This window comes from Cloeon dipterum, chromosome 2 (assembly GCF_949628265.1).
Source record: "Cloeon dipterum chromosome 2, ieCloDipt1.1, whole genome shotgun sequence".
Lineage (NCBI taxonomy): Eukaryota > Metazoa > Arthropoda > Insecta > Ephemeroptera > Baetidae > Cloeon > Cloeon dipterum.
The window spans coordinates 10774454-10800230 of NC_088787.1; the positions used below are offsets into that span (position 1 = coordinate 10774454).

General features: G+C 37.8%; 5 protein-coding genes across 6 annotated transcripts; 2 read left to right on the plus strand and 3 right to left on the minus strand.

Moving 5' to 3' along the window:
• The first annotated feature begins 4163 nt into the window (after positions 1-4163).
• LOC135936661 (GPN-loop GTPase 3) lies at positions 4164-6334 on the plus strand. The gene is made up of 5 exons (XM_065479547.1): positions 4164-4390; positions 4883-5079; positions 5138-5281; positions 5337-5516; positions 5995-6334. The coding sequence occupies exons 1-5, from the start codon at positions 4346-4348 to the stop codon at positions 6260-6262; spliced, it is 834 nt and encodes a 277-aa protein (XP_065335619.1). The 5' UTR covers positions 4164-4345; the 3' UTR covers positions 6263-6334.
• EndoG (Endonuclease G) lies at positions 6226-7879 on the minus strand. The gene is made up of 6 exons (XM_065479546.1): positions 7782-7879; positions 7256-7462; positions 6998-7191; positions 6711-6947; positions 6475-6655; positions 6226-6421 (listed from the first exon to the last, which is right to left on the minus strand). Exons 2-6 carry the CDS (start codon positions 7445-7447, stop codon positions 6326-6328), a joined length of 900 nt encoding a protein of 299 aa, XP_065335618.1. The 5' UTR covers positions 7448-7462; positions 7782-7879; the 3' UTR covers positions 6226-6325.
• A 78-nt stretch (positions 7880-7957) lies between these two features.
• On the plus strand, positions 7958-11644 carry LOC135936542 (proline-, glutamic acid- and leucine-rich protein 1-like). Its single transcript, XM_065479393.1, has 13 exons — positions 7958-8169; positions 8224-8288; positions 8350-8501; positions 8560-8663; positions 8722-8793; positions 8846-9064; positions 9194-9321; positions 9382-9564; positions 9624-9725; positions 9889-10033; positions 10094-10270; positions 10829-11032; positions 11087-11644. The coding sequence occupies exons 1-13, from the start codon at positions 8056-8058 to the stop codon at positions 11630-11632; spliced, it is 2211 nt and encodes a 736-aa protein (XP_065335465.1). The 5' UTR covers positions 7958-8055; the 3' UTR covers positions 11633-11644.
• Positions 11645-12566: 922 nt separating this feature from the next.
• On the minus strand, positions 12567-19130 carry LOC135936541 (uncharacterized). Of its 2 annotated transcripts, XM_065479391.1 has the most exons (18): positions 18872-19130; positions 18313-18511; positions 18169-18260; positions 17952-18101; positions 17668-17896; positions 17299-17461; positions 17091-17247; positions 16881-17038; positions 16086-16251; positions 15857-16021; positions 15131-15277; positions 14771-15082; positions 13839-14015; positions 13515-13736; positions 13252-13458; positions 13007-13194; positions 12871-12950; positions 12567-12819 (listed from the first exon to the last, which is right to left on the minus strand). In XM_065479391.1, exons 1-18 carry the CDS (start codon positions 18917-18919, stop codon positions 12740-12742), a joined length of 2940 nt encoding a protein of 979 aa, XP_065335463.1. In that variant the 5' UTR covers positions 18920-19130; the 3' UTR covers positions 12567-12739. The 2 variants fall into 2 exon arrangements, with proteins under 2 accessions (XP_065335463.1, XP_065335464.1); XM_065479392.1 differs by lacking the exons at positions 12567-12819; positions 12871-12950 and having other exon boundaries at positions 13121-13194; positions 13252-13307; positions 13358-13458; positions 18872-19126.
• Positions 19131-24717: 5587 nt separating this feature from the next.
• Positions 24718-25726, minus strand: mRpS18C (mitochondrial ribosomal protein S18C). The gene is made up of 2 exons (XM_065477888.1): positions 25703-25726; positions 24718-25281 (listed from the first exon to the last, which is right to left on the minus strand). The coding sequence occupies exon 2, from the start codon at positions 25273-25275 to the stop codon at positions 24793-24795; it is 483 nt and encodes a 160-aa protein (XP_065333960.1). The 5' UTR covers positions 25276-25281; positions 25703-25726; the 3' UTR covers positions 24718-24792.
• Between the last annotated feature and the right edge of the window lie 51 nt (positions 25727-25777).

Genomic DNA, 25777 nt, shown 5'->3' on the forward strand with positions numbered 1-25777 from the left:
ATAACAATCTCACGTCTGGCTTTTTATATTTTAAGTTTCATTCTTATCTGCTTTTGTACAAGCAAATTAAATTTTAAGCTTACGCGGTGAGTTATTTTCCTTTTGTGTGTGTGTAATTTCGAAGAAGTATTTTATATAAGATCAAAATTTTCAACAGGATTTTGGGCAGTTCCCTTTGGCATGCAAAATGATAGACTAGGTTGTGATACTAATGTTACTTTTTTTATTGAAACTATATTTCTAACCATAGGCTAAATTAATACTAAGGTACAAGTAATTTTAATGTAGATATTAATGATAAAATACTAAAAAACAATTAATATATAGGCTATATGCTCAATTAATTCTAATTAAAACTAGCTTATTCATTTTAGAAATAATTTAGCTGTGAAGAGAATGAACACTAATCAGTTATCCTTCGTCGGTGAACCAACTCGTTCAAGAGGATGATGGATGTCACTGAAAAAGTCCCTCGCGTCTGGTTATTCCTCATTGATAATTCACGCCATCGTCGTGTATCCGTTTTGTCGGAGATAGATTTATATAAAAAATTGACACAGTTCAAAGATGGGAGAAATGCCACTCTGCACTTAATAAATTAAATTATTGCTTTGAAATGATCAACGTCATCAAGGGCCCCAAAGGAGCCTTCTTCTATTAGAATGATTAGAATTTCTAGAAGATTTGTCGGTTTCCAATCAAGAGGAGTTTAATTTTCCGGGTCCTCAATATTCAAACACTGTCCCGTAAATTTAAGCTTCTCCAAATCAGGTGCATGCAGAATGTTAGACAGCTAGCTCCGTTCTTCAGATAGGCTGCGGTAAACAAAAAAGGTTTTGCCCTTCTAAAAGCGTTAACATAAAATACGATAGCAAATTCTTTGAACCTGCTGACCAAGTTCAATCTAAGTTTTTCCAGTTAAGGGCAAGCGGAGAAAATTATTTCATCAAATTTCAAATTCGGCTTGTTTGTTTGAATGCCGGTAATGACGAGAGAGCGCAAATTTTAACCATAAGACTGAACTATGAGTAATGTGGTGGAAAGTCTATCAGATTGGGTCTCTCAAAATGAGGTAAATAATGCAGAATAAGATGTTTCCACTCATCTTTTGAAGTTTTCAGCTCCGCCTCATCTTCATGACGCAAATACCAATGCAACTGAAAAATTTCATAATTATTAATGTTTCATGCAAATAAACAGACTTTATTTCTCATACCTGTAGGTGGTAGACTTTGTGGAAATGTTTAGGTTTATCTCTACAAAAAACATAAACAAAAGTTCCGATGTTGAAATAAACGGCAAAAAGTGAAGTTTTTAGCTGCTGCATGATGATTCCGTGGAACAAAATAGCTCTGCGAAATTCATGTACGTTTGACATGCTCGATTCAAATTTTTCCTCAAACAGTTATCTATATTCTTCATATTCAGAATCATCATAACTCATAACTGAAGGGAAGTTTACGCTAGCAAATCTCAGTGTGGAGAGATTTTCACAGAGTTGAACGCGCACCATTCATCCAAATATTTTGGAGCACTCAATTTGGTCAACTTTTGCCAAGAGCGCGTCCAAAAATTCAGCGTCTTCAATTGAATCATATTCTCTGTTTATTTTTTGAGTTTTTGGTCCTTAAACTCAAAAAATACTCCGGAAGATTGTAGCTCTTCATTGTCGTGGGCAGTGTGCGAAATCATTATCACGGCCCATTTTAAGTATTTATACTTGAGTCGAATAGGACAGTAGATTTATACGCTTTCATATCGATGAATTTGAATCCAAGCGAAATATGAAGCTCCGATTTAACACTGGATTCATCAGCACGCGTATTTCCTCTTCGTTTCTTGATATTTTTGTACACTCAGTTGACATCAGGTCTTTTAAAATTATTTCAAGCCTACTTGGAGCTGGAAAATAGCAAATATTAATATACCTGGTTAACCAAATTAAAAAAAATCTATAATTAATAATGATACCATTTCATGAAGCTAATGAAATGAAGACTCAAAGACAATCAGCATGACGCCTTGATATTCCTACCTGGTTTCAATAAATATTAGCCTAAAACTGTTTCGTGGTCCCTTTTTACTGTGAATGCGCATCGTTTAAGGTTAATTTTTTTATTCTCAACCAAGTTAAACCAAAACAGTTGAGGTTTATTTTACTGATAAAAGTTTTAATTTCTTTTAAACAATTTCGTAATTTGCTCGCGTAAATGTATATGAGTTTATTTTTCAGTATGAATTATTACAATAAATCGAAAGACTACTTAGTGTTTTTTTAGCAACTACTATAGCAATAAATGTTTCATTTTTTTCAGGTACGTATCCCCGGCTAAAAAGGATTCGTTTTTAATCTTAAAAATAAAATCAATTTTTAGACAGGCATCATCGTTATTGTGACCCGAATCTGTTTAATTATTTCATTTTATTTATTTATTTTAAAATTTAAATTGCAAAAATGTTTTAGCAGCTTTTAAAACCTCCAGGAATAAAGTAATGTTAATATAATACATCGTCCTGGTCCCGGCAAAATTGCGCAACGCTCAACAAACACCCAAATTTTCACTGTCGAATTGATTGTTGACCTTTTCTTGCAACAAGGAAATTCGCGTTTGGTTGTTGAAAGTTGCGCAATTTTACCGGGACCAGGACACGACATGATAATATTACTGGTTAAATTTTGCACTCACTTGCTATTAGATTTTGTATTTCGGAAGCGGCCCTCATCGGCAATCCAGATTTGACGGCACAATCTTGGATTCGCTTTGCGCCGTTTTCGATCTGCTGAATAATTTCGCTCCAATTAACCGGATCCTGATTTTCCACATCGAGAAGATACGCTGTTCTTGGTCTAAATCGAGGCGCAACCCTTCAGGCACTAAATTAGGTGGAATTATGCCGAAAAGTCCGCTGATATTCCGAAAATGCGAGCACGCATGCGGTCGCTCAGTTTGTTTCTTAGAGATCGAAGCAGCAGGTGCTATGGCGTGCGTTGCGTTCTCCTGTTGATCCTTCAGGTTCAGGTCGCACGCGCCCTCTGACGGGAGGAGATAAACCTAAATTGAAATACTGTTTAGTTTAAGGGTTGGTGGCGGGAGAAGTGTTATCGGCTCACTGAAATACAACTTATTATATTGGTTTAATAAATATGATGCTCTTGTTTATTTTTTGAGTGATTACGTTCAAATAAACACAGAAATAAATTGAATTATTGTTTCATGGGAAATTATTAAATGTTACAATACGCCTCATCCCGAAATAGCCATTCTATGGTAAATGGTAAAGTGTATTTTAAAGAGACCTCATTGTCATTGCTTTTATAAATACACAGAAAAGTAAATTATTTTTTAAATTCCAATCAAACAGTTATCCATTGTAAAGCGTATATAGGACAAAATAGCGTAAAAATTGTTTTAAATGTTGCTTTCATTTTTTTTCTTGCCACGGAAACCATTGTATTGTAATAGAAAAACCTGAAAATTAAAAGATTTAACACTTCCGATTACCACCTATAAAAAGACTGAAATATTATATATTCATATTTGTAGAATCTGAATTATAAATTAATAAGGATAATATCAAATGAGTTTCCAACGAATAATGATCAGTCACTGCTCCTGCGTATCGCATTGCCACATTTTGTTTATTAATTTTTCCTTTCATTTATTATATTGCCCTTCTAATTAATGAGTTCAATTTTTACGTCAGTTTTTGTGCTCTGCTTTTAGCTTTTTTGAGGTTGACCAGATTTTATAAATATAATATTAAAGCTCTGCAGAATACACAGCGAGACGGCTGCGCTTGATGGGACCTGTCACTCAATGTTGATTGATCACATTTATTTGTTGGCGTCGCTCTCATAGTGATGCTGATTGATTCACGATTTCACCCTGACCATCCACCAGCCAGCGTCCACTACCATCACACAACGCGGGCATCGCACACGCAAAGTTTATTAGTGCACATAGCGAGGAAGCGCGACTCGATTTTGTGGTCTCTTTTTGCCATCTGCCCGACTGCCACGTGCGCCCCACAAACGCATGTTATCATTAGAACTTTTCCCGCCACTCCCGGTTTCCCGCTCTTCAGAGTGAGAGTTGTACCTATTAAAGGTTCACTAAACATCCGCTAGAGTCGCTGCAGAGCTCTAACAATAACAAAACAGCGTGTTTGCTCAAGCTGATATCGTTTTTGTGCTTATATGGCCCCTTTTTTGGGTTAGAATTCTTAAATTTAAGAAATTTTGCGATCGTTATAATATAGGACAAGAAAACAACGTAAGGTTTCTGGAGCCTGGCATCTACAACTGGTAGAGGAACACATTCACGTTGAATAAAAAACTGCAAAGATGCGGTACGCTCAACTTGTTATGGGTCCTGCAGGCTCGGGAAAGGTATTGGAATTTGACTTTAAATCTGAATGAAACTTTGATATTAAACATAGACTTAGGAATTAATATCAGTCGGTTAATTTTTATGAGCTCTGTAGAGACGGCGAATCACACAACTCTGATTTAGAGTTTAGAGAACGCGGCTTCGTTATTAAAATCGAGTACACATAACAGACCAATTTTGGTCATATTAATCAAATAAACCAATAGAATTGCGTAAAAGTGTAGTGACAAAAATAATAATTTGCTTTAAAATTTTTGATATTTATTTTCACTCTGGAAAAAATAGCCTCTCATTTTTTTGCCTTTGATTTGAGAAAAAACAAACTCGCAATTTACTCAAAAACTATAGGGAAGAATTAAATAAAACAATATGTTATATCCAAACAATGGTCTCCCATACATAAAAAATAAAAAAACGACTCAAATTCTCAAGTCTAGTTAAATACTTAAAATAATTAATTAATAATTTTTATTTATTCTCTTTCTCTGCAGTCCACTTATTGCGCGATGATGATGAAGCACGCCCAGACCGTGAAACACACCATGGAGGTGGTGAATTTGGATCCAGCTGCCGAGTATTTTGACTACACACCAAGCAAAGACATTCGGGACTTGATAAAACTGGACGACGTGATGGAAGACGAAGACCTCAGCCTCGGTCCCAATGGAGGCCTTGTGTTTTGCATGGAGTAAAGAACAAAAATTATTATCTCTTCGCCCTTGATATCTATTCTTAATTTCCTGCAGATACATGTTGCAGAATAAGGATTGGCTGGAAGAAGCGTTTGGAGATGGAGCCGAAGACGACTACATAATCTTCGACTGTCCAGGCCAAATCGAACTGTACACCCACATGACTGTGTTTCAAGAACTTGCTGACTTACTTCAAATGTTGGAAAATGATTTTAAAACCAATTTAAATATTAATTTATCTATTTGAGATTAGGTGGGGCTTTCAAGTGTGTGGAGTCTTTCTTCTTGACTCGCAGTTCATGGTGGACGGGGCGAAATTCCTCTCTGGAACCACCGCGGCGCTAAGCACAATGGTCAACCTGCAAATTCCTCACGTTAATGTTCTCACCAAGATTGATCTGCTCAGTAAATCGGTCCGCAAAGAGCTAGACAAGTGAGTTGATTGAATATAATATTTTAATGCGGCAGTGCCCATCTTTTAGATTTTTTTCCTAATATTTTTGAGTTTATTTGCATTTTTTGGAGGGAGTATTTTTGGTGCATGTTTGCGAATCGCAAAATTGGCAAACGTTGGCTTGGAGTTATAATTTTGGATTAGTTAGTGAAATTTAATTTCATAAATTACCTGTGCGTTTTTTCAATTTTATTTTCAATCAATTTTAGGTGTTAAAATTTCACAAAATAATTAATTTTTTATTATTTTATAAATATGTTTCGTTATAAGCGCAAAATATTTTCTTCTTACAATTAGGGTTCAAATCCAGAAAAAGTAATGTTATTTCAGGCTGTTTTATTTATTTTTTAAAAATTAATTTTTCTACCTTATTTTAAAGAACAGTGTTTAGTTATTGTTTATCCATATTACAATTAGTATAGATCAGAAAATTTCCTAATTTTAGGTATAATTGTAGATATCTGCTTCCCGACACTGAGGAGTTGATGGGCACGATGGAGCACACAAGCAAGTGGGGCCAGAAGTACTGTAAATTGACTGAAGCCTTAGGAAACGTGATTGAAAACTTCAGTCTAGTGCGTTTCATCCCTTTGGACCGGCGGGACGAAGAGAACATTGCTGATGTGCTCCTTCAAATAGACATGGCCATTCAATACGGGGAAGACCTTGACGTGAAAACAAAAGACTTTGATTACCCTGATCCAGAAGATCAGGAGGACGAGTGATTTTATTTAATATTATTAAAAGATTAACATGCTGCTAAATAACAGTGTTAAATTTCACGATTTTCACGCCCATCTGCCGTTGATTTTGTTCAGCTTACTCCTTGCGACTTTGTCAAAGAACAGCAGTCCAGCTGATCGCTCTATTGTCTCAGGCGGCACCTATAGATTTATTTTTTAAGTCAAAACTGAAATTTTGGTGCTGTATAATTTACTTGAAACACATTCAAGGGAGTGTCGTCACTGATGACGGCATTTGGCATCAAATAAGCCTCCATGTCCAGCTTTTGGCTGTCGCTCTCCATGACTATTACTTTAAAAAAGTGCGTAGGTACTGCCACATTGTTTTTGCCAATCACTTGATACTTGACATAGCTTTTGCCATCTGCTTCTAACCTGAATTTTAAAATTTTTAATATCGCAGCCTTATTTAAACTTAACCTAGACCCACTTTGGTAAATACAGAGGGCCAGTGCATACGTAAACATTCTTGTAAAAATTGGTCAGTTTTCTGACGTGCATTTCGAGCCTGTTCCATGAGTCCCGGTTGAAACCTTTTCCGACCTGAGGTGCCATGTTCGACAAGACGAAGGTTTGGTCGCAGTGCTGCTGGGTGATTCTGTGGTTTCCTGCAGCCGCCATGTGTCCTCGGTCGAAACCACTCCCTTTGTAATCTGAATTTGTGGACCTGTATTTCAAATTATGACTGTTTACTGTTCAAATAAGTTTGATTGGTACCTGAAGAACTCGTGAACGGACTTGTCTTCGTAGAAGTCACATTTAGCACGGTCCACTTTGTCATTTTTCTTGACAGAATCTTTGGTAATGTGCTCAAAAACCCAATTTGGCACCCGGTTTCTTTTGTCGTAAGATAAAACAAAGTCGTCCAATGACCGGATGTTGTCCAAACTGGGAAAACCAAATCGCATGATCTGGAGAAAATAAATTATTTTGGCATTATTTACGTTTTAAAATAAAATATTGACAGTGGCATACTTCAGAGACTCGGTTAACAGGCTTGATGATTGCTGGAGATTCTAATGGGGTTGCAGCCGAGACTGTGGAAAATATTGGCAGGCCAGGTTTGTCCAGCTTTTGGCTCAGTCTGTATCGCTCGGACACCATTCCGCCGAGCCATGCACTCGCTCCGACGCCCGCGATTGTGAGTATGTGATTTAGCCGTGACATGATGAATTATATCGTCTGGAATAGGTTTATTTAGGTTATAATATGCTGCAAAGCCGTCCAAAAATTAAAAAAAAATCGCTTGATTTATTTAAAGGAAGATCAAATAATAAGTCAATAGAATATATTATTAAATTAAAAAAATGCTGAGAAGTGCATTATTATCATAGAAAAATAAAAATAACCAAATTTGCGGTCTGCGGTCTTTTGCATATTGGCTCCGTATCATATCTACTTGAAATAATTTTTGTTGCATAATGCATTATATTTTGGTTTTTCCAATACAATATAGTTTGTAGAAAAAGTATAATTTATTTTAATAAACAGTACAATATACCTTATTAGAGTTATAAAAACCTTAAAACAACAGCAAATTTAGAAAAAAAGTCGAAGAATTCGTCAACTTTTACACATGAGATTATGGAACCACGCCCCCTTTTACACCACACCGTCTTGTTTTGTTTATTTCACGTCAGCTGTTATTTAGACACACCACGGCCACCACCAGGCCACCACCACGCGGTAGTAGGACAACAAACATTCACCCGGATTGAGTTTCCACAATTTCTGAACTTTTCGCTGAATTTTAATCAAATTTCACTTAAATCACGATGGATCGAGAAGTTGAGTCAACTTTGGCCATGCTAAACAATCCCTGGGGTGACGGCAAGTCAATCAAATGCATCACTGAGACTTGGAAACGAAGCAAGCTTTTCAAAAGAGCTGTATGTAAATTGATTTTTCTCAATTGAAAAATATTTTATTTAATTTCCTTTTAGGACCATGCGACAGTGCAACCAATTGTAGCTGCTGTAAATGCCAAAATTTTGTCAGCAAATGAAAAGTGAGTGAAAGAACGTTATTTTTAATGTAATGTCACCTGAAACTTTGAATTAATTTTACAGGATTCATGGATTGAAACTTTTGCTTCAAATTGCGGCAAGCTGTTCAGAAAGTTGCTTGAATGAATATGGTGCGCAATTTGTCCTGCAAGCAGCAAGATCTTGCGACAAACACAACAGTTTCAATGTCAGATGCTGTGCACTATTAATTCTAAGTAAGGAGATATTATTTGATTTTTTTTTGTCAACCATAAAACTGATTTTGACTCTCAGAACGACTCGCAAACAGAGCTGGAAAGATTCAGCCAATGGTCAAGGCTATCACAGGAAATGCAGTTGCTCAGGTTGTGGATGCACTGAATGAAAGTTCGCCTGCTGTAAGATGCTAAAATACATTTTTAAACTTGTATCTAATTTAATTTCACGTGTGAACAGGTGAAACTTTATGCCTGCCACGCACTGTACAGCATCCTCACCCACTTTTCGAGCTCGTGTGGCTCCGTAAAGGTTTGCTAAAACTTCAAAAAAAATTTTAAATCTAATATTTGATTGTTTACAGGCAACGTTGGAGCAGAGGCTAGTAGAAATTTTAGTTATGAATGATGAGCGGGTGGCAGGCTTTGCTGCACGCTGCTTTGCAAGACTTCCATTGATAGGTGGCGGAGGGGTTGGCCAGCAGGGCCACCAAGCCGCAATTACTGGCCTGATGAAGAAGACCATTGCGGCTCTTCATCTAGAGCTCGATGGGCTTTACGAAGGAGTGCACGAACTGCCCATGGTAAATTAACTTTTGATGATTGATAACCATTAAAATTTGTGGATTTGCTGGAGACTTGACTATGATTACAGTTTTTATATTTTATAAGTTGAATTAAAGCTTTGCTAAAGTAAATCACAAAATTTTCAGACCTATCCACTCACATCAAAAGAAAACCTCGGCCTGCCACCAGTGTCAGAAATAAAGCCAGCAATCCGGCTGCAAAAGATCAAGCAGAGGATCGAGTGTCTCTGCCTCTATCTGAGTGCTCTCTTTCTGTAAGTATTTCTATTCAGCTGCAGTAAAATCACTGAAGCCAACCTCTTATATAAATTCAGGGAGCCCATGTCGATTTCAAAAGCTGTGCCAGTTCAGGACATTTTTGGACTTGTCTGTCGAGCCATTGGTGTCACGGGCACAAGTTTAGGGACGAGCCAGCTGATCGAAGTGTTGGTGTTAAGGGATATGATTCCTTCAGTTCACATCTCATTCATGAGCGTCATGGAGTCACTCATAGACATGTGAGTTTTTTTCTTGATTATAATACCAATAATCTTCACTGTACAATTTTAATTTTTAGCGGCAAAACCAACCTGCTGCTTTATAATGAAACTTTTTACCAAATGATCATCAACTGCCTTTCCTGGAGGCAGCAGAAGAAGGACAGCAAAGCCAGCTACAGGTATGACCTCCGGTGTTGAGATGATATTAGCTCCGTACACCATCACATGAACCAATTGGAAAAGCAATTATTTGTCACTTGATTAGAATATTTAATCACAGTCAATATGGAAAGAGAAACATTTTTGATACAAAAATAATAAAGCTGTATATTTATTTTATAGCTACCTGAGAAGTAAGGTTTACGCAATGCTCTCCTGCTGGCTGAGCAACTTGAAGGGAGCCTCCGGAGTGGAAACCTTTGCTGACCGTATTGTTCCCCACATCTTCCAAGACATAACTCCTGAAAAAGAGGCAGTTGTTCTCAAAGTAAGAGTACCAGATTGGCATAAATATTTCAATTAAACTATTTTTACATTTCATATCCAGGCTGTGAAGCAGACTTTAAAGCGAAAGAAAGGTCGTGTCGCTGACCAGTCGTCTGCAGTGCCTAATGAAACCTCTACCCAAAGAGTTTATGACGAAGATTTGTGTAGTGCTGGGCTGGAGGCGATGAATTTGATTTTGAAATCGGCTGGAAACCTCATCAAATCCTCTTTCCACAAGGTAATTTGGTTACCTTTCTTAGATTTTGTACTACATTATGCCAAATTATTTCATGTATTATCAAAATAATCACTGAATAAATTACAAATCGAAGGAAGATATTGATCATTCGTTAAACAAAATTTAGACAAATTTACAATAATTATAAATAATTTGTATTTCTTTAAAACTTTTTAATTTTTTAGTTTATCAGGGTTTCAAAATATAATTATTATCCAATATCTTGCAAATAACCTCATATTTAGTCAGATTTTTTTAACTGCGACAGAAAAGTATTAGGACCTGACGTTTGGACAAATTTGAAGAAATTAAATTCTTTGGAATGTAATTGACTTCTGATCAAATCCATTATTTATAATATAGATCAACACTTTCCTTGGTGCTTTCCGAATATTTATCCTTTAAATTTATTGTGAACTGTCCTTAAGAACAGTAGCTATAACTCTAATTGGTTCATCTCTTTTCTTTTGAGATGGGTGACCATCTTTGTAAAAGAGCCTGCAGTCATAATTTATTTTCCCTATACTCAGTTTTTTACAATTTCTTTAACTTTAATAGGCGATGCAAGAGCTAGTGGTCGCTTTGCTGGTCGATCTGCAGCGTGGCTTGGATCCACATCCACTGTACAGCTCCGAGAAGTGCCAACTGCAGCTGTACGAGATTTTGCAATCGCTGATCTTGTTCCCTCATCCTCTGTGTCCGCCAGCGACTATCTACGCATCGACTCTCTTCAGTTCTGGACAGTTGAGCAATTCGAAAGAGGTACGTCGTGCTAAAATCAGCAGCAATTTTACTAATTTATTCGTTTCACCGCAGATTTCAAGATTTTGCCAACAAGCCATGCAGGTGGTGCAGCGGCTCTCCTTCCCTGTCTATCCCAGCATCGTCTTGGAGTCTGAGGTGCTTGAGGATTTGAAGGACCAAGCCTTGGCCAACGCGGCTGCCGAGGAGGAGTCTGAGGAGGAGGAGGAGGAGGAAGAATCCGCTGACGAAGAGGTTCAAGTTCGACCTCAAGCGGTTGAGCTCCCCAAAGCTGTTTCAGTGATTGTTGCCGCAGAACCTGAGCCTTCTGAGCCTGAACCTCCTGAAGCATCAGAAGCTGACAGGACTGACTCAGACCTGGAGGTTCTGGAGGAAATCCCTGTGATGGCAGTGCCTGACGCTGCATCCAGTGAAAACGACGATGAGGAGCAACAACAACCTGAGGAGATCACAATCGATGACGTTGTCACTGCCAATGATCCATGTAGCACGGAAAATGACATTGAACTGATTGCGGAGCAGCCATCGAAGAAGGCGAGGATTGAGGTGCTGGACAAAAATGCTGATGTTGCTCTCATGTTGGCGGATTTGGTTGAATAAATAATTTTCACAAGAAAAGGTACCTTTTTCAATATCACACTTCCTCATGAACATAATATCTAGTCTTTTTTAATACTTACGTAGAACGCAGCAGATTTTTATAATAATTAGGGCTGAGAATTGTAGACGTTTTTTCTCTCAAAAAATTGTCCTCTGATTTTTAGATGATAACATTTTAAGTAAATTAATCGGTTTAATGCATTTTCCAAGTATATGGAACAATAAGTTGCCCCGAATGTTAATAATTTTTCTGAAATTTTGGGAGGTTAAATTTTCAGGTTTCGAGAGTTGGAGGATAAAGATTGAAAAAAGTTGTAATTTTTAGTTCAAAGTGGATAGAGAAAATAAAAATTGCACGATTGATTCATTTTTACCCTAGGAACATGCTGGTTTCATGACGATTGCGTGATAATTTGTGCTCATTTGATGGTCTCTCAACGCCTGGAAGCTCACTGAAAAATTAGTCTGCGTTTTGTGTCTTCACTTCACAGCCCTTAATATGCTATTATTTGTTAAATTTCCCATTTCACATCATCGCACTATGGATTAACACAACCAAAATTAAATTTAAGAATTTTTCCTCTTATTTAATGTAGAAATACAAGGTTGAGCTGTAGCTGCACTTGTCAGCCAGCATCCTCCATGGTTACTTTTTCTCTTTTCTACCTCAAAGCTAATATTTAAATCTGAAGATAATCCTTTTGTTAGTCAAGGCTGTGGGCTAGTTCTTCAGGAAACTAACTGAGGAACTCCTATTTTTGTAAAAACCACTTAAAGGAAATAGAATAAATAAAGACCTACATTTTTTCAATTCAAGGCTTAAAGAATAGTTCAGGAAAATGCAATTTTAAACTAACTCTGCATAATAGTTTTCAATAATTAAATTTAATTATAAAGACTTTTTAATGACACAAATTAATACTATTACACGAGATAAATTTGAATTGTTTATTGAGAGGCATTAAGTTTGATAACATCTCTTTTAAATATCAGAATTTTAATTGAAAAATACATGAACCAAACTCAAATTAACAAAAAAGTGTCCGTGCTGAACAAAGACATGGGAAAATCAATAACCACTTGAGATGCGCATAATACAACTTGCAATCAGTACTCTTCCGAATCACCATCTTCGATGTCTTCCATTGGAGCATCAGGGGAGTCATTGATAGGCGCCTCTTGGAATCCTAATCAAGCATCAAGTAATTTAATTATGTAGCACAAAATAAAACAATTACCTTCAGTTAGAGCAGTGTGGTAAATTCCAAAGTACTTATTCCCAATTTTCTCGCCACGTGAGATCGGGAATTTTTTCAGCCTGAAAATTGATTTCATCAGATAGTGAACAAAAAAAAATAAATTAAAAATACGAACAATTCTCCTCTGTCTTTGGGGGTTAAAGCACCCACCAACGGAGCTCCAAATGCAGCAAGTAGAATTTCGTCTTTCTTCTGACCATTGCTAGCTTTTAACCAAAGCGATTTGTGCGTCATCAAAGTGGCCTGCCTGAATTTTTCGGAACGATTCTTGCCCAACTCCTTCATAAGATGCACAACTGATCGCTGGTATAGAGATTAATGAGCAAATAAGTCACAATTAAATAGGAAAATGTTTAGTACCTGTATGCGAAGAATGAGAGCATCCAATGTAGACTCTTCAGCTCTTTCAATGGCATCTGTTGACAATCCCATCAAGACACACAACGGCACCTTCGAAAAACCTAACTTCTCTTTAGCCTCGGCAGCCTCAGCAATGCTTTTGATTGCCTGTATAAACAGCTCTAAGAAGAGCTGGCAGACAACCTTCTGGATAGACGTGCAACTGTCCTGTAAGGGTGATAGGGTTCAAACATTTTTCATAGCATTCACAAAATCATTTATACATCTCCAACAGCGAGGAACAGCTCTGCGGAAACTTTCTTGAATAAGTTAATGCATTGGATGTGGCACATTACTTTCAAGGCATTAACTCTCATTCGCACACCGATTTTCGCTTCACCAGTGGGCCTCAAAATCAGCTTTTGCAAGTTGATTACCAGCAAGTCTTCATCTACTTCGACAGCTTCAGGACTGCGGAGGAGTATTTCAAAGAGATACTGCAACGCCTGTAATATGTTATATTAAATGTTTTCCTACTCTAAATATTAAATACAAAAGCTCTTAATTGAATAATTTATCTGCGTGCACATTACAAAAAATTCACTTACAGTTATGCCCACTTTAGGGCCCAATCCAGTCAGAAGGAGCCGTTGAACACCTATTGCGAATGATTTGATGGAGGGGAGAACATCATCAGATTGCTGTTCCATCTCCTCATCACTTTCATCGTCAATCAACAAAACGTGGCAAGCTAAATTTTCAACTGTGAGGGCTTGCAAGATGAGCTGCAAAAGAACACAAATATTGAGTTATGGCATCGGAGTATCTTGAAACTTAATTTTGTTAAATTAATCCTGTAGCGGTGAATTGATTGAAATTATATGTATATATATGTATTATTAAGATTAAAAATTCAGTCTTCACTTGAATAAATGGGGGGAATTTTATTATACAGTTGAGATATGTATTAAATAGGCAACCCACCACCATGAGGGTTTGCCAATTTAACAATGCGCAAAAAACCAGCTGTAAAAACCCACCAGTTTTGGGTTTATCCGAATTTAACCCCAAAAGGTAACATTTCATGCCAAAAAGTCTATAATTTTTGGAAAATTGAGAATATAGTGTTAGAATGTTTGGTTATTGGTGAAACAGCGGCGTAATTACTAATTATTACTGATTTGTAAAAATCGCTATTTTTTAGTCATCCCAAGAAAACTATTTATTTTTAATAGAAATGAATGTCTTTCAGAAGAGTGCGCTAAATTCCAGAAAAACCCGCCAGTGTTTTAAATGCAGTGAGCTTTTTGAAAACCCAGACTCCCACAAGCAAAAAATAAGGCAAGTAAGGCTAACAAGACGAAAATATGTACAAAAAATCACGTTTAAGAGGTGCAATACTGCTGACTATAGACCTACGGGGCTGAAAAAATAGCTGCACACGGAACAAGATAACAGAGATCTCCATTTTTCACAATCATATTAAAAATTTGCTGGCATTTGACACATCTCAAGATTTGAAATTGGATATTGGTATTACCTGTTCAAATTCATCAGCGTCTTCTGATGTGACATATCTGGCCAGTTTTCTCACAATGCCCTTGCAACTCAGAGCCAATTCTTCAGTACCATCTTCCATATTTTCAAGGCAGAATTTTGCCTGCTCCAGCGCCTCCAATGCTTCCTCGTCGGTCGCATTGCCAGAAATAATGGAAGGCAGGTCTTTTTTCCACTGCACAATGTTATTCTTGACCTCTGGGAGATCATCTAGCTTCAACTTCTTGTCCAGATCCGTACTCAAATTTTGTTGTTTGGTCTGAATCTTGATGCACTTCTCCAGGTAGACCTTCTCCTGAAAATTTATATTTTAACTTAAAACTTTTAATTTCGTTGAAACAACCTTGGCTAATTTCTGGCTGGGGATGAACTGAGAGTATCGCTTAAGAGACTCCAACACTTCCAGGTTCTCCTCGAAACGACGGGTCAGCCGGCCAAAATTACTGACCAGCAGTACTTTGAACTTCTTTTTCAACTCGCCAAGCTTCTTCTGTGAATGATTGTTAGTACCATGTCAAATATATATTTTATGCTAATTTATTAATTGGTCACATAATGATTTTGTCTTTGCACACATCTTATTAATTTTACAAAGCTCATTTTCTTTATAGAAAAAATTGCTAAATACTAGATATTGAAAAAAATTCAGAAATATTTTTTCAAATATTACCAACATCCTAATCACTTTAACTATATTGCATTATTTATATTTATAACAAATTTTTTAATTTTTTTACAAACTACCTTGACTTGAACTTTGGGACAAACAGAAAATGTGGCGAATTTGAGCGAAGGAACATGGCAAATATTAAAATAGATAAAAATGCTAAGCAGAGCAATTTCTTCATCTAGAGAGTTTGGATTTTTCTGGGGGGAAATCATATTATTTTGAGCGCAAGATAATAGTAGAACATGGTTTAAGACTGTTGGTGAAAATGTAGGTTGGTAAGAAAATGCATCCCTGCCAACTTTCTTAGAATGAAAAAATTATAATTTGTAAAATATAATGAGCTATAATGTATCTAGATAAATATGTCAGAGGGTAACACAATAATCGTAAGCAATTCACCTTCTTAACAATCTCTCCAAAGTGTTTGAGAACTTCAATCAGGTACAAACAGTGTTCATCAGAGAGATCCTCATCATGCACCAAAGCATGAAAGGCTTCATCAAGATCATCTGGGTTAACCTTATCAATCAATGCTTCAATTGGCTTCCACATATCCTTGAGGTTCTGTTCAAAGATAATTTAACCTTAGTTGGCCCATTTTTTCATTTATGTAAAAGAAATATCTGACCTCATTATTTTCGCACAGAAACTGAGAGAGTGATAGAAGAATATTTTGGCCAGCGTACTTCTTGACAAGGAAATCTGCAGCATACTTGCGCAGCTCAGGAAAGCGACTGAACAAGTGCCCAGTCATGACCAATTCAAACAACTCATTTGCCTTTCTGCTTAGCCATCTGCAACAAAGATAACAAAATCCAATGCACATTAAATTTAAATATTTTTCAGCGCGTCCTGTGGGATACGAGCTCACAGCCGAGCAGATAACTTAGGGGCTCGCAAGTGGCCGCAGAGAAGCTTGGACCCATTGTGGCCATCTTTTCAGCTATTTTATTGAAACGCCTCAAATTTGTCATTAAATAAACCGCTGGAAAGGTGCGAAATCCAGCAACTAGCGAGTCCTCCCAGCCAGGAGCATTTTGGGGCACTATTAATTAACCACCCTTTGCCATCTCTTTGACAGAGTGCAGCCAGAAATAGATTGCCAAATGCTTGAATATCTAAAGCAGTCTCAGCCAGCCATGCTAACAGGCTAATTATGGGTCACATGGTCAGCCACTAGCCGCCAAGAATTTAACCAAAAAAGTCGACAATTGTCTAAGCGTGCCAAAGAAAAGAGCGGCTCCCGGCCCTTTAGTAGCACTGTTAATAATTGATAATGTTTGTCAGCCGCAATCAGGGAGCCAAAACTCGACTGCAACCGGTTAAGCCAGCCCATAATAACGCACACAGACTGACACTGACAGGAATGCCAATACAATGAGAGCACACGACAGTTAAAATAAATAACCTTAATAAGACATACCCCCGTTGACGACTCGTCTCCAAGATCTCGTAAGAAGGGCCAAACTCCATGCATCGATTTTTCAGGTTGAGGTTGAAAATGTCACCATTCTCCTTCATGAATCGCTTTACATGGCTGCTGTGAACGTCATCCAATTGTTTCACCACAACACTAAAGCACTATATCAAATCACTTTAATAACTTTCTCAGTAATGTTAAATTTTCGTTTACTTCGATTGCGTGCGCTTGCTCTTCCCTTGTCAAGGACGTAAGACTCAGTGCAACATAATCCATGGCCTCTCTTTTGGCCACAGCTGCAGGGTGTTTGACCATCAAGCTACACAGCTCCTCACAACTGGCCTTTCTGATGGGAATTTCGCAGTACTCACTGAAAAATAAATCATTAAATTCAACTATATGCTTTTAAGGAATTACTTGCCGAGAACCAAGGCCCAAGTGCTGAATGAATGGTGGGACTTGGTCATACAGGAGACGCAGTTCTTCTCTGTTCTCAGCATCAATTTCTCCGCCGCCAGATAATCTCAGACTTTCATCTGTACGTTCTTGAAGAGTGTCCAAGATATTCCTTACAACCGCTCGCGCTGTAATTAAAGAAGCGGAATTTCACTTAACAACAGTAATAATTAGAAAATTCGCCAGTGGTAATATGAATAGTTTCGCCAAAAAAGCATTTTCTGGTAATTTCTCAATTTGACATTTAGTTGATACGTTTAACATTCTAATGAAACGTTAAAATTTGGAAATAATAACGCTTGGAGGGGCAAATTCATTTTTTTTTCAAACTCGCCAATCAAATTTCCAGTGTATCTTGCTTGAGCAGCAAAACAATTCGAGAGTTTCTTGCAGAATTTAAGGAAGAATTTAGCCTGTTCCTTGCAATTGGAATCATCAGGGAAGCAGCTTGAAATGAGGTTTAAGAACGGTTGCTCATAAGTCTCATTTGTGGAGCTTGCATCAGACGAATCATTTTCGATAGATAGTTGATATGGCATCTTCTCCACTCGCATATCTTCCAGCTGATTGTGAAAAACAAGTTTGTATCTTATTAAGGTCTATCAATGTTAAATCTACCTGATCTGACACCATATTGACAGCAGCATCCAAATTAGCAAAGCGAATAGATGAGATATTGGTAAATCCCATGGCAAAAAAGACGGATATGGTCACCTCTCCCATGTACTGTTCAAAAGTCAATGACCCAGCATAATTGGAGGCCGAGATCTATCCAGACATAAGAAAATTAAATAAAATTACATAATTATATAGCATTTTTAAATCAAATCTATACCCGTAAGGCTGCGTCATCCTTGGCATTTTTGACAAAAAGCTTGAACAGTTTTGGGCAATCGTTTCGCTCCATGAGATCAATGCAGTTAATTGCTAAACACAAAATTTGTAATAGTTCACAAAGATTTTCAAATTAAGCTCATACGTTGTTCATTTTGCTCTGCTATAGAGCCTGATGAGGATGAAGCATCAGTGGCAGATACAATGGAGACTGATGTCTCAATATTTGCTTCCACGTTGGAGGGAACACTCCCAATGCTTTCACCCCGCTCATCCCTTTCACCAACTTCATCGGGCACTGAGTAGTTCGTGATATTATGTGATGCATCCGAATCCATGACTCTCTGTATGTACAGAAAAGCATGATGATGATGATGTATGTTATCATAAAACATAGAATAAAACGAAGAATTTTATATTCTGTCTCAAAATTAGTGGTGGAATTATTATGTATCTACATTATTAATATTGTAGATACATAATGCATGTAGAAACATTACATAATTATTATATTATGGTAAAGTTACAGTTTCTTCCGGGTTACACATCTCGCCAGTTCTTATGAGAATCCCATGTTAAAGTAAGGGTGGCAAAAACTGTAACTCGGCGACAAAAACTGTAATTTTTCCATACATATATGTACAACATAATATACATATGTATATAATTTGCATGTGTATGATAGTTCAATTTAAGCGACTCACAGCTGGTGTTCCGCGTACGAGCCCACAGTCCTTTTCACAATCAGACATCAGTTTATGTAGAAGCTAGACAGCTACAGCTACAGCTAGCAATAATGAACGCACAGTCGCACACTGATGATGATGACTGAACTCGGCGTTCTCTGGGCAATCTGGGCATGCATAATATACATAGTCTGTTCCGTGCTACCGTGGGGCGTCGGCTCGGCTTTCGGCTTCGACGGCTTCTTCAGAAAGTTCAGAAACACTCAACACTCCTTCACACACTCCCTCTCCTCCCACAAACTCCAGCCACTGAGCCACTGCAGCACTGCTGTCTTGCTGTAAGTCCTGTAAGTAGTGCGCTGTAGCTTCTCCCGCTTTTCCCATCCTCCAGCGGCTTGAGAGTCATTGGTCATGTCATATTGCAATGCAAGCATACATCGCCACACTCTGCATCCTCTGCATGGTCCAGTTATCCAGTTTTCGTTGGCGCTCTCGGTCAGAAGATGCATCTGCGGCCGCTGGCGAGCCGCGAGCTCGGCGCAGTCAGGGTTCCGAAAAACCTGCCTGGGTTTGATTGAGGAGGGGTAATATGGGTTTTACTGTTTTTTTTTTCAGATTTGCTATTCACTGCAATTTTATGAAACGAAGAAATTTATTCCCCATATTCCAGGAAGGGCTTGCCTATTTTCCAATGGCAAAAATGCAACACTTTTTTTAGCGGTTTAAGAACGGCCAAAAGACAATTTTTAGCCTGGTTAAAACCGAAAAACCTGGGTAGGGAAAATTCGGAACCCTGGGCGCCGTGCGGCACCCTCTTCCGCAGCGCCTGCCACTCGAGGGGTGGCTCGGTTGCACGCACTTTTGAATGTTATAATTATTACGCGCAGTAGAGGAAAACCAGTGGTCTATTTTTTGTGTTTTTAGCATAATGTTTGACATTAAAAAAAAAATATCGCTGCACCCTGGTTACACCAAGCAAGTTTACTCTCTAAATAGAGAGCAAGGCTCTTAAATTTAAAGTAAATATTTAACTTCACCGTGCAGTTTAGTAGAAACTGTGCCGCCGAGCAGCCTTGACGTGCAAGTTGCATAATATTCCATTATTTCAATATACAAAAGCGAGGAATCGCCTAAATGGAATAGTATTTAAATTGCATTTCATTTTAAACGAATGGAGCATTTTTATTTCTATATTTTAGGAGGGCAGACTTTTCAAAAAATTAAATCAATAATTCATTCAGTCTCGATAAGTTTGTTATTAAACGCCACCATTGATTTTTCCATGCTACAGTCCTGTGCTAAAACATCATAGCACACAAGAGAAAATAAGTTCATAACCTCAAAAATTCCTTCCCTGGCAATTCTCTGCTCAATTCCTTTATTGAAGGAATTTATAACATTTGGTGAATTTTTCTAAATTCCTCGGGCGTTCATTCCTTCCAAGTCCCTATTTACAATAGCTAAACTCCCTTACTAACAATCGAGCTCGTGCCAGCACCAGAGACTTGCTGCACCAAGAAAAAAACCGTCTGGATGACTATCAAGAGATAAAAAAGGGCTGGTAAGCAAGAAACAGTTATTTTCCCTGCAAATTATATATTATTTGAGCATGTTTTCACGCAGGCAGGAAAAGAATTATGGAAGAAAGAGGTCGGCTGTTGGCCCCAGTGCCGTGGGTTCCGATAGTCAACAACCCTGATTTGAAGCTGGAGGACTCTGCAGTGTTTAAAAATGTTCAATTCCGCAGCAAAGCCGAGAAGGAGCAGCAAATCGCAATATTCAAGAACCTCAACAAAATGTTCCCATTCTACATTCCAATTGAGTAAGATATTATTTATATTTCCTTAAGAACAATATTAAATGTCTTATAGGCACCACAGGATGAACGTAAATGGAATGGTCAAGAATAGACCAAACGGACAGTACTGGGCAGTGGCGCTTCACTTTTTGATCAGCAGCAAGGGCCACAATCAATACGCGTGGAACGAATTCCAGAAGCATTTAGATGCCAAGAGTAAAGGCAAAAATATAAATAATTCCACCTGCGCGGCTTCCTACATTTCAGATTTCACGATGAATACCTGGTTCCCGGTATGGTAAAATTTTGATTTTTGTCATTACAAAAATATTTTTATTCGACATGAATTTAAGGAAGGGAATCCACCGCAGTGCCGAAAATTAGTGGGATATTTTTCCGATGATTGGGTGCGGATGCAGCTGGAGTTCCAGCCAGTCTTGTTCCACCAGTGGCTCGTCGCATTGATGGTCCCAGTTATCAAGATTTCGATGGAGTTGTCAGAGCTAGCTTACTTGCCGTCCGGTTTACACGGCAAAGCTCAAGAAGATATCATCCGGGTCTTCAAATGGACCAGATCCGCGTGGGACTACGTTTCGCAGGGTTTCAGCTTCCTTCAGGCCTGTGCTGAATTGAACTCTAATTTTGAGGAGTTGAAAAAAAAATTTCCTGGGATTACATTTCCACATCACTTCGTGTTTCATCACTCAGATGTGTTAAAAGTGATCAGGTCGTCCAAGAAACTCGCTTGGGGCAATTCACAAGTCGCTCTGAGCAAAATCGATTGCGATGTCTATCAACCAGCACTGTTGAACATTTATGATTTGGAATTTTGGACAAACACTAAATCGCAACGTCGCAAGATTTTTTATAATCCGGCAGAACAAGATGCAGGGCTCCGAGAGGAAGAAGATGAAGAACTTGATGGTACTAATTTAGAAATTGACGAATTGTTGGAATCGCTACAGGTGCACTGCAACCACAATCTCGTATTCACCGAAAGGCTGAAATTATTTTTGTTTCGAGACAACATATTCGTTAGAGCTATTTTAGATTTGAAGAGAATCGAAGGTATTGACTTTTTATTATTTTTTTACAGTTGTATAGTTTCAAAATCATTTTATTTTAGAAATTTCTATTTCGATGCGGTTCAGAAAGGAGGAGCATGGAACCATCGGATCAATTATGAGTATCATGCAATACAATCTAATGAGTATTGCCGCCAACAAAGCGAAGATGCGTATCTGCGAAGTGAGTGGAGTTGACCCGAGCCGGCTGCTCAGGGTAAATTATGATGACCTTCCAGATGTGAAATTATTTGAAGACTTTAATGCTAAAGATTTACGGGATTACTCCAAAAACGACAAATTTTGGTTTGAGCAGAAACCTTTGGAGGAAACACTTGATCACGAAATCGGAACGGTAGATAAAAATATTCCCAGCTACAATGAAGATCCATTCCAAATTGCAAATAGATTCGTGGTAAGGCCGGAATTCCAGTAAAATGATCCCATTCAAAAATATCATATTTGGTAGACCAGTAGTTTCATAGAAACGTTAATTGCATACAAGTTTTTCCTTTTAGTTCTTTTTCAGTAAATTTTCACTAAAGCCGGTGTTATTCTGAACATTTCCCTGCAGGGCTAAAATTAAATATTAATCTGCCGATGATTCCCCCAGGGCTGGAAAAAACATAGTACTGTTGATTACAAGCTACAAGCACGTGCAAAATAATTATTTTCTATATCCATCGCTCATTCACTGACAGCCATTCCTTCTTATAGATTAATTTCACGCAACGCGAGTGTTTTTGGTTTTTAATTTCATGCGTTACCCTTGAATTTATACAGCAAAACCACCTAATTGATCATTTGCTTTTAGTGCATACAATATACAGTTGAACTTATTGTACTTTTAATTACTTTTGTGATTTTTATTTCTATATTTAAATCCATTCATTGAAAATTTCCACAATTTTCAGGGGAGAATCAAGAAATTAGTGCAGAATAGAATCGCAATGCATCGCGAAGTGGAAGACCTCATCGAAGTTTCAAAGGAACGCGGCAACAACCACGAAGTCAATGATTGGCAGTTCGCGCAGTACCTTTTGCCTTGCTTCGTGGCCTCGATGCTCAAACTGTTCACCCAAACACAGAATATTGATGAACATTCCAAAACATTTTATATCGAAGTAGTGGACAAGCTCATCGCCGCTTACGAAGATTTTGAGGGGATTGACTTTGGGCTAGAGGAAAAGTATCTTCCTTTGTTTTTGAAAAAGCGGTTTGCGTGTCCGAATTTGCTAAAGGCCTTTATCGAATCAACGATCAGAGATGATTTTTATCTGGAAAAAAAACAAGAAACATTTGTGAAGCATTTTAAAAATGATCTACAACGCCTGTTGACGTTTAACGAGGTGCTGGACAATAGCTGCAAATACTCACCGAGTGCTGAAATCTCGTCGCAGACCAACCGCCATTACGACTTGGTGACTTTTGATTTTTTCCTAAATCTTCAAAATGCTTTGAGCGTCAATCAAGACATTCTAAAAAAACTCTTCATAATGGATCCCAATGTGATTAGCGATGCAATGAACCACTTGATCAAAGTTTTGTGCCATGTTGGCTTTCATCCAAAAAACATCGTTGATGATGTTCCTCCAGGCCTGGACACTTCATCTATCCAGTTACTTGCTCTAGTAAAATATTGCTTGCGGCAGAAAGACGCCAAGGATGACCTCACGGGAGTTCATCGTTTGAAAAAACCCGACAAGAGTTTGGACGCACTCATGAAAAACGCAAGAGAGGAATGTGAAAATTTGACCGAGAGCAAAAGGCAGAGTCTCGCTTTCTATTTGGCTATGAAAATAATTCCCAGAGAAAATTTCTCCATGCTGTTGAATAAAAAATCGACCCAGAGCTGTCTAGATCACGTTTTGGAGGACTACGTGAAGGGCGAAAAAATGTTGTTGCTCAAGTATTTCTTAAATAGGATAAAAAACATGTCTCTCCAAGAAAAGCCGAGAGTGTCACACATTTTCGCAAAAGAAAAGGCTCCGGTCCTGTACTACGTCGCCCTCAACGAAGTTGGTAGAAGCAGCAATAAAATTAAGATCCACTGCCCCGGGGAAACTTGGTTCTTCCCGATCGACCACTGCAGGAATTGCGGCTTGGTGGACATAGACGGTTCCAAAATCCATCAGTGTTTTAAGTGCAGCATCATTTACTCTCCAGACACACATTTCTTCTGCTCGGAAGAATGCCAAAAGAGCGCAATGGACACTTACCACGCCAAACAGCATGAGGAGTTTCATAAAAAACTAGTATTTTAGAATTAGTTCTTCAATCAAGGTAGAAAAATTTGTTTTAGAAAAATGAGTTCTTTTTATATGACACCGCTTTTTGCTTATAAATCACAAAATCATTCCTGTTCAAATCAAACCAAAATTGATTGTATCCTAGTATCTGATTTAATTAATTTCCCATTCCGATTTGACAATCAGAACTTAAAATTGTATATAAATTGATCGTTACTACTACTGCAGTAAGTGCGGCTTACTAACAGACGTTTATAAATACCCGCGCTCAAAGTGCAGCAACTGCGAGCAATATTTTTTTTCAGTTTGGGATGAATGCAAAATTAGCGCCAAAGATTGTGCCGAGATAATAGATTACTGCTAGGTTCAAAATCAATGTCACATTTGTTCAAAATTTGCTACTGATATAAACAAATAAAAAATAGCTGGGATTCCATTTTACCTATTTTAATCGCCTACCAAAAGTAGAAAGTAAAATTTCCCTTATTCTCCTTCCAATTCACCAGTACAGTAGGTGCTACAGCCCTTAGTGTTTTAAGTTTCCAGTGGTTTCCTTCGACTTTAAGGCAATACCACTGCGATTTCAGACTCAATCCTGTTGCTGTGCATTCTTCAATTAAAAATATTCCCTTTAATTTGTTAAAAACAAAAATCAAACTAGCCAATCGCAGTAGAATATATCTCAGCAAATAATATTCCTTTATGAGGAAACCACCATTAGTATGCTGATGTTGAATATAAATATAGGAGTAGTACATTTTAACAATTCGTTTATTTTAATCAAATCGATGAGTTCGCACAGCTATGTGATCATTCTTAAACAGACTTTTAAAACCTATGAGGACGCAGTGGCTTTTCAGGATCATAAAGAGCAGGATCCTTCAAAAATTTGACGTTTTTCAGCATGACTGGCATCATACCCAAGCTCCTGGCTTTTGCAATTTCTCTGGCTACCTGCTCGTGTTTGTGTTTGCACAGTCCGGTAATGTGTCTGCCATAGGGTCTGCCGGTAAAAGAGGAGACAAACTGAGACAGCAGCCGAAGATTTTTGTAGCTTGGGCTGATGTCCATCTGGCAAAGAATGCATTTCACCTTCTCCTTTTCGTATGGATTTTTCATTTGTGATGCGGGCAAATCATTTTCTCTCTCAGCAAAGACCTTCTGCAAGACAACCTCCTCGCTCTTGCTACTAGGGTTTTCTGGAAATGAGGTGATGACAGCCTCTGATGGTGCTGCCACGGAGGACCATCTGGTTGAATTGAATCGGGTGATGCGAGTGACGAGTTTTCGGCTAGCCAAATTTCGCAGCATTTTTGCCTGAAAGAAAAAATTGATAAAATATTTTATATACATATATATACCCAAATTTTCATTGTCGAATTGAAATTGTGGATATTGTGTTAAAAAAGCGCAATTTTTCCGATACCAGGAGGAAGTTAAAGTTAGTTGATCTTACTCGTTAAAAAATAATATATCTATTTATGTATTTTTAAATCGATAAGAGATGACAACTTGAAAAATGTATGTTACATATTTATATGCACATCATGCACAGTCATGGTCAAATCGGGTGAATAAAATTTAGAAAATGATTGAAAATCGAGCGACATGACTCAGACACATGAAACCATCTGTTTTAACAAAGCAATTATTACGTACCGATCAAATTGAAATTGACTTGAGCCGATATTTCCAGCTAATTTTCTGAAAAACAAAACCAAACGCCTGCAGTTCTCACCAGGTTCTCACGAACACAATAATATTATGTTGTTATTGTTATTTAGCAGCCGGTAAGAGAAGGTTTTTTGTTTTT